The following is a 14280-nucleotide window of genomic DNA, read 5'->3' as shown; positions in this document are numbered from 1 at the left end:
CCTAAACTAACCTTAACATAACCCTAAACTAACCTTATTATAACCCTAAACTAACCTTAACATAACCCTAAACTAACCTTAACATAACCCTAAACTAACCTTAACATAACCCTAAACTAACCTTATTATAACCCTAAACTAACCTTAACGTAACGCTAAACTAACCTTATTATAACCCTAAACTAACCTTAACGTAACCCTAAACTAACCTTATTATAACCCTAAACTAACCTTATTATAACCCTAACCCTAACCTTAACATAACCCTAAACTAACCTTATTATAACCCTAAACTAACCTTAACGTAACCCCAAACTAACCTTAACATAACCCTAAACTAACCTTATTATAACCCTAAACTAACCTTATTATAACCCTAACCCTAACCTTAACATAACCCTAAACTAACCTTATTATAACCCTAAACTAACCTTAACGTAACCCTAAACTAACCTTAACATAACCCTAAACTAACCTTATTATAACCCTAAACTAACCTTAACGTAACCCTAAACTAACCTTAACATAACCCTAAACTAACCTTATTATAACCCTAAACTAACCTTAATATGACCCTAAACAAACTCTATTATAACCCTAACCCTAACCTTAACATGACCCTAAACTAACCTTATTATAACCCTAAACTAACCTTAACGTAACCCTAAACTAACCTTAACATAACCCTAAACTAACCTTATTATAACCCTAAACTAACCTTAACATGACCCTAAACAAACTTTATTATAACCCTAAACTAACCTTAACATAACCCTAAACTAACCTCAACATAACCCTAAACTAACCTCAACATAACCCTAAACTAACCTTAACATAACCCTAAACAAATTTTATTATAACCCTAAACTAACCTTAACATGACCCTAAACTAACCTTAACATAACCCTAAACTAACCTTAACATGACCCTAAACTAACCTTAACATAACCCTAAACTAACCTTAACATGACCCTAAACAAACTTTATTATAACCCTAAACTAACCTTAACATGACCCTAAACTAACCTTAATGTAACCCTAAACTAACCTTAATGTAACCCTTAACTAACCTTAAAATAACCCTAAACTAACCTTAACGTAACCCCAAACTAACCTTAATGTAACCCTAAACTAACCTTAATGTAACCCTTAACTAACCTTAAAATAATCCTAAACTAACCTTAACATGACCCTAAACTAACCTTAACGTAACCCCAAACTAACCTTAACATAACCCTAAACTAACCTTATTATAACCCTAAACTAACCTTAACATGACCCTAAACTAACCTTATTATAACCCTAAACTAACCTTAACATGACCCTAAACAAACTCTATTATAACCCTAACCCTAACCTTAACATGACCCTAAACTAACCTTATTATAACCCTAAACTAACCTTAACGTAACCCTAAACTAACCTTAACATAACCCTAAACTAACCTTATTATAACCCTAAACTAACCTTAACATGACCCTAAACAAACTTTATTATAACCCTAAACTAACCTTAACATAACCCTAAACTAACCTCAACATAACCCTAAACTAACCTCAACATAACCCTAAACTAACCTTAACATAACCCTAAACACATTTTATTATAACCCTAAACTAACCTTAACATGACCCTAAACTAACCTTAACATAACCCTAAACTAACCTTAACATGACCCTAAACAAACTTTATTATAACCCTAAACTAACCTTAACATAACCCTAAACTAACCTTAACATGACCCTAAACTAATCTTAACATGACTCTAAACTAACCTTAACATGACCCTAAACTAACTTTATTATAACCCTAAACTAACCTTAACATGACCCTAAACTAACCTTAACATAACCCTAAACTAACCTTAACATGACCCTAAACTAACCTTAACATGACCCTAAACTAACCTTAACATGACCCTAAACAAACTTTATTATAACCCTAAACTAACCTTAACATGACCCTAAACTAACCTTAACATAACCCTAAACTAACCTTAACATGACCCTAAACTAACCTTAACATAACCCTAAACTAACCTTAACATAACCCTAAACAAACTTTATTATAACCCTAAACTAACCTTAACATGACCCTAAACTAACCTTAATGTAACCCTAAACTAACCTTAATGTAACCCTTAACTAACCTTAAAATAATCCTAAACTAACCTTAACATGACCCTAAACTAACCTTATTATAACCCTAAACTAACCTTAACTTTAAACCAAGTCTTCACTCTGTGATTGATGATTTACATTAAGGGGATTTGCTTTTTGTCCCCATAACATGAGGAATACCTGGACCACACACACACACACACACACACACACACACACACACACACACACACACACACACACACACACACACACACACACACACACACACACTCATAAACATGTTATTATATGTGTGATATCATAAATCGCGGGACAGGAAATGAACTGTAAACACTCTGATCACCTTCTGTTCTTTATTGTGTCGACACACATGATTAAACTGATGTTCATGAGGTCAGATAAAGCAGGAAGTGTGCGAGTGATTTACGCCGCCGGCGTCCCGTCAGTCACACGTCTTCATTAAAGCTCAACATGTTTACACAACACGAATCAACAGGAAAGGAAAATGTATTTTTAGAAGTTATGACAGTTTTATTGAAAGTTTATTTCTCATGAAGTTTTCTTTCTGTGTGCAAATAATAATTTATCTTTATTTATACAGAAATCACAAACAAAAATAAACAAAAAGCTGACAGGAAAGAACTAATAGACACGTAAACATACAGAGAAACCTTTTATTAATAAAGAGAAGTAAAGAAAGATATTATTTGATAATAATAACAACACAATGTATTTACAGATCATTTCTTTATAAATATCGATACACATAAGACTTTACTACACGTTCCCTCATCATCATCAATAATAGTCTATAAACAGTAATAACTGGTTTATAACTATAAACCAGCAGATATTAGTGTTATGAATGTATTAATCAATAACTAAAGTGTTTGCTGCTGTATAAACAGATAATCAATGACGACATAGTAAAACACAGCTGTAATAATATAAAATGTCTTCATGGGAAAATTATTATAAATACTGAACATTAATAAAATAAGTTATTACTGTTTATTAACTGTTTATAAGACTTTACTATTTTCATTATTTAACTCAGTTATCAGATAAAAATGTAATTTCTGAGGACAACTTTACATCCTGTTCGCTGCTTGTTGTTACAATAAAAGTCTTTTAAACTTTTACTCGCAGTCAGTTGGTTTCACTGGTTTAACTTTGAAATCCCCGACAGGAAGCGGTTCGTCAGGCTGCCGGCAACTTGCCGTGTTTCCAGTCTGATCCGGACCATGGACTCGGTCCTTCAGTCAGTCACGGTCTTCTCCTCCAGCTTCTTCTTTAAACCTCCAGCTCCTCCCGCGAGCTTCCGACATGCTGCTGCCGGGAAACGACTCCTCCGGCCGGGCTGAGCCCCCGGAGTCCACCCGGTCCGAGGCGTCCGGCGGCGGCGCGTCCGGGCCGGAGGCGGTGATCGTGCCGGTGGTGTTCGGGCTGATCTTCGTGGTGGGAGTGGTGGGGAACTGTCTGGTGATGGTGGTGATCGGGAAGGTGAGGTACAGAGGAGGAGGTGGGGGAGGACGGACAAGGCGCCCCGGCAGCCCAACCAACATCTTCATCCTGAACCTGAGCGTGGCGGACCTGATCTTCCTGCTGGTGTGCGTCCCGCTGCACGCCACCATCTACTCTCTGGATGAGTGGGTGTTCGGAGCCTTCCTCTGTAAGGCCGGACACTACTTCCTCATGGTCAGCATGCTGGTGAGCGTCTTCACGCTGGTGGCCATGTCCGTGGACCGCTACATCGCCGTGGTGCGCTCCAAGAACGCTCCGTGCGTCCGGAGCCGCAGGAACGCGCTGGTCGGGGTGTGCGTCATCTGGACGCTGTCTCTGGTGTGCTCGGTGCCGGTAGCCCAGCACCACGTCCTCACCAGCCACCACACCGCCCCCAACAGCACATTCTGCTGGGAGGTCTGGTCTGGAGCCGCCAGACGCGCCTACAAGGTGACCATCGTGCTACTCGGATACCTGCTGCCGCTGCTGCTCATCAGCTGCTGCTACGCCAAGGTCAGTGCAAAAAGTGCTCATTTAACGGGGTAATGTTTGACTCCCAGCGGCTGTAAAAGTCTCATTAATAACCGAGCAGCGGAGCTAAAGGGCGCAAAGTCCCGTTCATCATAAAACTGTGCGTAAAAACGCTTAGTGCGCGGGAGGCAACGTTGACGATCCGGTCTGGAGTTTCAAAATATAAAGATTCACAGTGAGAGATGAGCATGTTTCTTTTGTTTATTAGTTGGAGCTCTGACGTGATTTTACACGTCAGGCAGGTTTATTTATGCTTTAAATGATGCATTAAAACATTAAGAAACAGCATAAAAACAATGAAGTCTGATGTTCTCATCCAACCAACAATCAACATGACATAGTCTTACTACATAATCTGTGTTGATTTAAAGGATGAAAGAGAATATACAGCCCAGCTCTGTTTCCATGGCAACATCTATAAACAGCTACGTTCAGAAATGTTTCCTGTTGTGACTCTTTAAGGAAGCCCACAGCTGCCCACTGCTGCCCACAGCTGCCCACTAATGCCCACAGCTGCCCACAGCTGCCCACTAATGCCCACTAATGCCCACTGCTGCCCACAGCTGCCCACTAATGCCCACAGCTGCCCACTGCTGCCCACTAATGCCCACAGCTGCCCACTGCTGCCCACAGCTGCCCACTAATGCCCACAGCTGCCCACTAATGCCCACTGCTGCCCACTGCTGCCCACTAATGCCCACAGCTGCCCACTGCTGCCCACAGCTGCCCACTAATGCCCACAGCTGCCCACTGCTGCCCACTAATGCCCACTAATGCCCACTGCTGCCCACTGCTGCCCACAGCTGCCCACTAATGCCCACAGCTGCCCACAGCTGCCCACTAATGCCCACAGCTGCCCACTGCTGCCCACAGCTGCCCACTAATGCCCACAGCTGCCCACTGCTGCCCACTAATGCCCACTAATGCCCACAGCTGCCCACTGCTGCCCACAGCTGCCCACTAATGCCCACTAATGCCCACAGCTGCCCACTAATGCCCACAGCTGCCCACTGCTGCCCACAGCTGCCCACTAATGCCCACAGCTGCCCACTGCTGCCCACTAATGCCCACTAATGCCCACTGCTGCCCACTGCTGCCCACTGCTGCTCACAGCTGCCCACTAATGCCCACTGCTGCCCACAGCTGCCCACAGCTGCCCACTAATGCCCACAGCTGCCCACTGCTGCCCACTGCTGCCACAGCTGCCCACTAATGCCCACTAATGCCCACTAATGCCCACAGCTGCCCACTAATGCCCACTAATGCCCACAGCTGCTACAGCTGCCCACAGCTGCCCACAGCTGCCCACTAATGCCCACAGCTGCCCACAGCTGCCCACAGCTGCCCACTAATGCCCACAGCTGCCCACTAATGCCCACTAATGCCCACTAATGCCCACAGCTGCCCACTAATGCCCACAGCTGCCCACTAATGCCCACTAATGCCCACTAATGCCCACAGCTGCCCACTAATGCCCACAGCTGCCCACAGCTGCCCACTGCTGCCCACTAATGCCCACTAATGCCCACAGCTGCCACAGCTGCCCACAGCTGCCCACAGCTGCCCACTAATGCCCACTGCTGCCCACAGCTGCCCACAGCTGCCCACTAATGCCCACTAATGCCCACTAATGCCCACTAATGCCCACAGCTGCCCACTAATGCCCACTAATGCCCACTAATGCCCACAGCTGCCACAGCTGCCCACAGCTGCCCACAGCTGCCCACTGCTGCCCACTAATGCCCACAGCTGCCCACAGCTGCCACAGCTGCCCACAGCTACCCACAGCTGCCCACTAATGCCCACTGCTGCCCACTGCTGCCCACAGCTGCCCACTAATGCCCACTAATGCCCACTAATGCCCACAGCTGCCCACTAATGCCCACAGCTGCCCACTGCTGCCCACTAATGCCCACAGCTGCCCACTAATGCCCACTAATGCCCACAGCTGCCCACTGCTGCCCACTAATGCCCACAGCTGCCCACTAATGCCCACTAATGCCCACAGCTGCCCACTGCTGCCCACTGCTGCCCACTGCTGCCCACAACTGCCCACAGCTGCCCACTGCTGCCCACTAATGCCCACTAATGCCCACAGCTGCCCACAGCTGCCCACTGTTGCCCACTAATGCCCACAGCTGCCCACTGTTGCCCACTAATGCCCACTAATGCCCACTAATGCCCACTAATGCCCACAGCTGCCCACAGCTGCCCACTAATGCCCACAGCTGCCCACTGCTGCCCACAGCTGCCCACAGCTGCCCACTGTTGCCCACTAATGCCCACAGCTGCCCACAGCTGCCCACAGCTGCCCACTAATGCCCACAGCTGCCCACTAATGCCCACAGCTGCCCACAGCTGCCCACAGCTGCCCACAGCTGCCCACTAATGCCCACAGCTGCCCACAGCTGCCCACTGCTGCCCACTAATGCCCACTAATGCCCACTGCTGCCCACAGCTGCCCACTGCTGCCCACTAATGCCCACTAATGCCCACAGCTGCCCACTGCTACCCACTAATGCCCACTGCTGCCCACTAATGCCCACAGCTGCCCACAGCTGACCCCCATCAGCTCTCTGCATTACTTCTTCCTTCCTCCTCCTCAGACCTGCTGAGCTGTCCACCTGATGACGTCAGACTTTCCCTCTGCCCGTCTACACACCTGATGCACCTGCTGTAGTTCACCTGTACTTCAGAGTACTTCAGAGTACTTCAGAGTACTTTAGAGTACTTCAGAGTACCGATACTGGTCCAGGTCTGAATGCTGGACCCCTACAGTGAGGGGGTCTGGGGGCTCTGTTATGCTGGCATGGTTTGGGGAAGGGTCACTGCTAATCAATACAAAGTAGTTGTGAGTGATCAGCTTTGTCCTGATGGGAGTGGTCTCTTCCAGGATGAATCACGTTACGACCTTCACAGTCACCTGATCTCAACCCAGCTGACGTGTTAGACAGCGCTCTTCATCATCATCATCACCAGTCAAGTTGATTTTATTTATAAAATCAACTTGAATAAAATAGAGCAAAATAAAATTCATAAAAACAAAGACAAATAAAATGGATAAGAGAGAAAAAACAATATAAATAAAATAAAATTTTACATCACAAATATATGTCTTGTCATGTAGTTTGGTCTGTGAGTCTGAGGGTGCGTTTACATGAATGAAGCAGCGTTGTTTCCATGGCAACACAACTTCCTGCCACAGATCAATGACGCTGCAGTCCAGCTGTTAATCAAAGAGAAGAAGAAGAAATAATCAATAATCTGATCACTTTGTTTGTTTGTTTCTGTCTCAGGTTTTATTTCATCTTCACAAAAAGATGAAGAACATGACCAAGAAGTCTGAGAGCACCAAGACAAAGGTACTCCTCATCATCTTCCTCCTCCTCTACCTCCTCCTCCTCCTCCTCCCCCTCCTCCTCCTCCCCCTCCTCCTCCTCCTCTGTATCTGGCTGGAGATTAAACATGTTTTAATTTGAAAGTCTTGGAGTAGCAGCTTCCTCTTCAGGCAGGAAGTCAGAGAACAAAATATGATCAGCTGTTAAAAAGCATGTGCAGTGTGTTTCCAGGTGTTTCCAGGTGTTTCCAGGTGTTTCCAGGTGATCTCTGTGTTAAAACTAGTCTTTTAAGGCCCCCCTCATGTATATTAATGGGGTGGACAAAATAGTTGGAACGCCACACCCCTCTATGACCTCAATAATGAACATACAGTAGAATTTTTACCTTTCTGACGACGTCAACAAAACCTGGAAATGTTTGAGTTTCATGAAAACAGTTTGTAGCAGCTGTTGTGTTGGATAACATTAGACTGAACAGCTGTTCCTAATAAAGTGATCGCTGAGTAGATATGTTAATGAAAGTTTATAAAGTTTAAACAAGAATCCATCCAAGCTTAGTTTGATCAGCAGAGCAGAACATGTGACATTTAATTAGAACATTTAAAACTGAAACTAATGATTCATGATTACAATTATCTCTATGACACGAACCTGAGAGGAAGAACAGCAGCCTGTTGCCCCAGTGCATGCTGGGAGGGTGCCAGCTGCCTCAATTGACTGCAGTGATCAGCAGTCAGCTGATCATGGTTTCATGTCTCTAACTCATTTTGCCTTTATTTTAAAGTAACTGTTCAAACCAACCTTTAAACTGCCTTCTGGATTAGAGAGTTAGCATGTTAGCATGTTAGCATGTTAGCCTGAACTAGTTAAACCACATTAAAGAACATGTAGTACAGTTCACACAACACGCAAAGAATATAAACAATGAATCAAAAACTCAGACAAGATGCATCAACATCAAACAACAGCAGCTCAAAATCAACTCTGTTGTCTGGGTGCCCCCCCCCCCCCCCCCAGCCTCCTTGTACCCCCGCTGCTGCAAAGACACAGACACAAAACAAAAAACACAGACTGTAGCTGCCAAACCTACAGTATCATCTATTTGTACACACATGTTTAGATATACAGGATGTAGCATCGTCTAACTGTTCCCTCCTCCAAACCTCCAGGAAACATAAAGAGATCAGTTTCTCTCGCAGACTTCAACAATGCTTGAATAGATTCTATTCAAGAAACACAGGAAGCCAAAAGTGATACTTGTGACTTAAAATAAATAATAATAATAATAAAATGACAGTTTCCATTGAAATATGCAGTTTGTGGGGAGGTTTCTATCTCATAACCAGGATTTACTCTCTTCTTCTTATGTTTGAATCATCATCCAGAGGACAGAACACTTTAGGACAATCTGTCTTTTTTCTGATGTGAACACTTCTGTGTCTTCATCTTCTCTCTGATCCAAATGAAAACAAACCACTTCACACACTTCCTGCCCCCGAGTCATAGAGGTCACATGGTCTGTTAGCAGCACAGCAACACCTGTCATTATGGGTAGAGTTGGACACAATGAATGATTCAGACAAGATGAACATCACAGGACATTCAGCCAGAAGCCTCCGCAGGGGGCGCCAGAGAGCTGAGACTGAGATACTTCCTGAGATCAAAAGACTCGTCCTCTCTCTCAGAGTCAGAACTCAGACATGAAACACATACTGACATCATTCAGTGTGACTGACACTTCCTGAGGATCATTATCTCTGACGTCCATCACCAGTAAACCTCCATAAATCCACCTGGAGACCAGAGAACAAAGAGAATCTCCTCCAGATCATCATGTTATTGCAGACAGCAGCTGTTAACAGCTGATTCACATGTTTAATGGAGACTATTTGACTAAATGTGAACAAATCTGGTATAAAACCAGAGTTCAGAGTCTGAATACAGGAAGTATTCAGACTCCTTCACTCTTCCACGTTATGTTGCAGCTTTATGCTAAAATCATTTAAATTCTTTTTTCCCTCGTCAGTCTACACTCAAAACCCCATCATAACAAAACAAAAGCACAATTTTGGACTTTTTTTGCAAATTAATCAAAAAGAAAAAAGTGGAAATTCACATTGACAGAAGTATTCAGACTCTCTCGACGTGAACAACAATCGTTACGTTTATTCTTATCCGGCAGTTTTAAATGTGATTCAATGTCGTCCGCTCTGGCCCCAGGAATACATTTAACTATAGCTGCTGGTGTCGCTAACTTCACGTTTCTGACTATGGAGCTGCCAATAATCAGAGCTGGTTTCTCAGCAGGTGTGTTACTGAGGGGGGAGAACCAGTTAGAAACATGAACTGGTTGGTGGTGAACCGTGGGCTTCTGCTTAGGGCTATGCTTCCTTCAGACAGTCACCCAGCCACCCTGGCTTCCCGGCTGCTCGGGAGCTACCGGGGGAGTAGGAGCTACGCTAGGTCGGCCCGCACCGGATACTGGGGGCTGGCTAACTACATTAGCTACTGATTGTTTTTCCATGGTGTGGAGCCACGCTTCCAATTCACTGAACCTCGCCTCCAACACTGCAAATAAACTACATTTATTACACTTATCACTATCACTAAAGGAGGCAGAGAAATAACTAAACATCTGACGCACAGAGCAGGAGAACGAGAGGGAGAGAGAGAAGCCATCGCTAACTGTTTCGCTAGGTTTAGCTGCTAAGCTAACTGCTGAGCTGAAGATAACTAACAACTGTCGGATTAGCGAGAAAAGTCTGTAAAAGAAGGAGAGAGCTAAGAGTGCTTGAGCAAAACTAGCGAACGTTTAAATATACAGCAGGTATTTATCCACAAAGTTAACTGAGCTGGGAGCAGCAGAGACACTGTCAGTAACCACAGTCAGCAACCGGAAATGACACAATACGCTTACCGTAGCACGTTAGCACGTCAGCACGTCAGCACCAGAAAATGGTGAGAAAACACTCAACACGAGATCAGAGTCCAGAGCGTTCAGGACCTCAGACTGGACTGAAGCCTCAGCACAGCCAAGACAACACAGGAGTTGCTTAGGAACAACTCTGTAAATGTCCTTATGTGGTCCAACCAGAGTCCTGACCAGAACCCAGTCCAACATCTCTGGAGAGACTCTGGCGGTCCATCGACGGTCCTCATCCAACCTGACGGAGCCTGAGAGGATCTGCAGAGACGAATGGCAGAAAATCCATAAATCCAGATGTGCAAAGCTTGTTGCATCAAACCCAAGAAGACTGGAGGCTGTAACAGCTGCTAAGAGTCTGAACTCTTCTGCTAATGTGATGTTTCAGTTTTTCCTTTTTAATACATTTGCAAAAACATCTAAAACTCTGTCTTTATTTCGCCGTTATAGGGTATCGACTGATGATTTAAATGGTGTCAGAATAAAGGTCTGAGTACTTCCTGAATGTTCCTGAACTCTGACTGGTTCCTCCGTCATTCATATACACAGGTTTTATAAACTGCTGCTCTGACTGACTGACCTGAAAACAAATGTCAGAAACGTGAAAAAGTTCAGGTTGAAGTTGGTTTCAGTCAGATTATGTCTGAGCAGCTCGGAGAGAAGCTCCTCTATTCTTAGTCCTGCTGTCTAAATATTTACCCAGCAGGCTTTGTTCCTGCTCCGCTGACCCTCTGCTGTAAACTGATCCGTGATCTGCTGCGACAGGACGTCTGCACACCGTCAGCTGTCGACCACGGTGGCCTGCCGAAGTGCCTCTGAGCTAAACTCAGGCAGTTTTCACCCGTCTGACCGCAGACAGCAAACAGCCACGACAACAGGACGCAGAGCTGAGCGACGTCAACGTGATGTTAAACTCAAACAAACCACAAACAACAGAACAGGACAGAAGAAGAAGAAGCTGAATGAGCGACGTCTTGAGCTTGACGGCAGCTCCAAAAAAACCCAAAAACTTCTGGCTGAATGAAACTTAAACTAAAGAAACTAAATGAGACCAAAACTACACCTGAACAGCATGAAGAGGAGGAGGAGGAGGAGGAGGAGGAGGAGGAGGAGGAGAGGGGAGTCACATGGTGAAGTGCTGTTTAATGTCGACATGAACTTAAATGAAAGTACCAATATATCAATATAGAAATACTCCATTGCAAGTAAAAGTCCTGCAAGAAAAATCCTCCTACAGTAAAAGTACATAAGTATTATGAGCTTGATGTAGTTAAAGTATTGCAGTAAAAGTACATAAGTATTATGAGCTTGATGTAGTTAAAGTATTGCAGTAAAAGTACATAAGTATTATGAGCTTGATGTAGTTAAAGTATTGCAGTAAAAGTACATAAGTATTATGAGCTTGATGTAGTTAAAGTATTGCAGTAAAAGTAGTGGTTTGGTCCCTCTGACTGATATATTATTATATATGACATCATTAGATTATTAATAGTGAAGCATCAGTGTTAGAGCAGCATGTTACTGTTGTAGCTGCTGGAGGTGGAGCTAGTTTACACTACTTTATATACAGTTAGCTAGTTTAGTCCAGTGGTTCCCAACCTAGGGGTCGGGCCCCTCCAAAGGGTCAGCAGATAAATCTGAGGGGTGGTGAGATGATTAATGGGAGAGGAAAGAAGAAAAAACAAAGTTCTGATACACAAATCTGTTTTCAGTTTTTGGACTTTTTCTCTAATCTTTGATTTTTGCTGAAATATTGGATCATTTGAACATTTATTGAAATGAAAGCATGTGAGAAGTTTAGAGGGAAAAATCACTATTTGGTGGAGCTGTTAACAACTCATAGACATGTGAAATGTGACCCCGACTACACACTGCTTTTTGTAAGACGTCAAAAGACAAAAAGGTTGGAAACCACTGGTTTCATCTTTAACAATGTGTTGTATTTTAAAAGCTTGTTATATTATCCATTGTGTCAAATCTTCATCTGAAAAGTAACTAAAGCTGTCAAATAAATGTAGTGGAGTAGAAAGTACAATATTTCCCTCTGAAATGTAGAAAGTAGCATCACATGGAAATACTCAAGTAAAGTACAAGTACCTCAACGTTGTACTTCAGTACTTGAGTAAATGTACTGAGTTTCCTCGTTCTGTGTTATTTATGTTTCTTGAATCGATCTACTCCTTGATGTAACCATCATACATGTTTATATTGTGACAACAGTTTGAATTATTTATACTTTGTTTCTGACAAATCAGGTTTTTCAGTTATTTTGGTAGACAGCTCTAAATACTACATTACCCATGATCCTCTCCTGCTGTTGCTGTGGAGATGTCAGCCAGCGAATCAGAGCTCAAAACATTCGTTAATTAATCTAAACACTGATGGATAATTAGTAATGTTGATGAAGTCGAGGTTCAGTATGACTGGAGGAGCCGGGGATCGAACCAGCGGCCTTCTGATTGGTGGACGACCAAGACACCCAAGAACATAGAGAGTTTCTCAGAGTGTTTGTAGGTATTTGGGGAACTTTGGGGGGAGTGTGGAGAATATTTGGGAGAGTTTGGAGCGTGTTTGAGTCTTTCAGGAGTATTTGCAGAGTGTTATTAAGAATCGTTTGAAGAGTACGTGAGAGTGTTTTTGTTATTGTTTGTGGAGTATTTCAGGAGTGTTTGTGGAGTGTTAGGAGAGTGTTTGGGAGAGAGTTTGGATGGAAGGGTTATTGGGGAGTATTTCAGGAGTATTTCAGGAGTGTTTGGGGAGTGTTAGGAGAGTGTTTTTGTTATTGTTTGTGGAGTATTTCAGGAGTGTTTGTGGAGTATTTCAGGAGTGTTTGGGGAGTGTTGGGAGAGTATTTGTGGTTAGGAGAGTGTTTGGGGAGAGAGTTTGGATGGAAGGGTTATTGGGGGGTGTTTGGAGAGTTTGGGGAGGTTTTTATGGAGTATTTTTGGAGTGTTTAGATGGAAGGAAATGAATCCAAACACTATTTGTACAGTGTTGATGATTTGGGGAGTATTTGGGGAGTTTGTAGCACATGTTTATAGAGTGTTTTTTGCAATATTTAGGTAGTTTTGAGAGAGAATTAGGGAAGTATTTGGTCTGGAATATCTGTGGTGTGGTTTTTAGGGAGTATTTGGGGATAAATTGTTCTGATTAGTAATGTCATAAAACAGTTCAGGATCAGATCCAGACTGATGTTTCCTCTCTGTTGTCCTGCAGACAGCTCAGACGGTCCTCCTGGTTGTCGCCGCCTTCGCCATCTGCTGGATGCCCCATCACATCATCACCATGTGGGTGGAGTTTGGTACCTTCCCGCTGACCACCGCCTCCTTCGCCTTCCGCATCATCTCTCACTGCCTGTCCTACGGAAACTCCTGCGTCAACCCCGTCCTCTACGCCTTCCTGTCTGAGAACTTCCGCAAGGCCTGCCGCCAAGTCTTCACCTGCCGCTCCCTGTACTCGCTGCCGCCCGGCGGCGAGGTGGTGCGCTTCCGCATGGAGAACTCCACCACGCACTCCACCACCAACATAGAGGAGGCGGCTGTGATCGGATGAATAACATGAACACGATGTTTTCCTGCAGCGGAAACAGGAAGCAGAGCTGTTTCTGAGCGCGGACGAGTCCCTGACGGCGCCGCCTACGTCCGTGTTCTTCAGGGAGCCTGAATGTTTGGTTCCAGCTGACGGTGTCGTACTGTGATGTGATTGGCTCGGTGTCTACGTGGTCGTGTTGACCGCGGCTCTCGACCGTCAGTCAAACGTATCGTCTTAAACACTTTCTACAAATATGGAAACCTGTTTATCCTCTTAATGCACAACAGCTGCAGCGTCATTATAATTTATTGAAACAAAAAGTAAAAAGGAT

The 14280-nt window shown here is 44.3% G+C and overlaps 1 protein-coding gene across 1 annotated transcript in view; it reads left to right on the top strand.

The window, feature by feature from the left end:
* Window positions 1-3184: 3184 nt before the first annotated feature.
* Window positions 3185-14280, top strand: part of galr1b (galanin receptor 1b) — an 11509-nt gene continuing 413 nt past the window's right edge. The window contains exons 1-3 of the mRNA XM_042412826.1: window positions 3185-4139; window positions 7454-7519; window positions 13635-14280. The exon at window positions 13635-14280 is cut by the window's right edge and continues 413 nt beyond it. Coding sequence (XP_042268760.1) covers window positions 3450-4139; window positions 7454-7519; window positions 13635-13970 — 1092 coding nt within the window. The 5' untranslated portion in view covers window positions 3185-3449 and the 3' untranslated portion in view covers window positions 13971-14280. The remainder of the gene's footprint in view (window positions 4140-7453; window positions 7520-13634) is intronic.

Source organism: Thunnus maccoyii, chromosome 1 (assembly GCF_910596095.1).
Source record: "Thunnus maccoyii chromosome 1, fThuMac1.1, whole genome shotgun sequence".
NCBI lineage: Eukaryota > Metazoa > Chordata > Actinopteri > Scombriformes > Scombridae > Thunnus > Thunnus maccoyii.
Note: the sequence above shows the minus strand (reverse complement) of the source record. Positions and strands in the feature narration are given on the sequence as shown.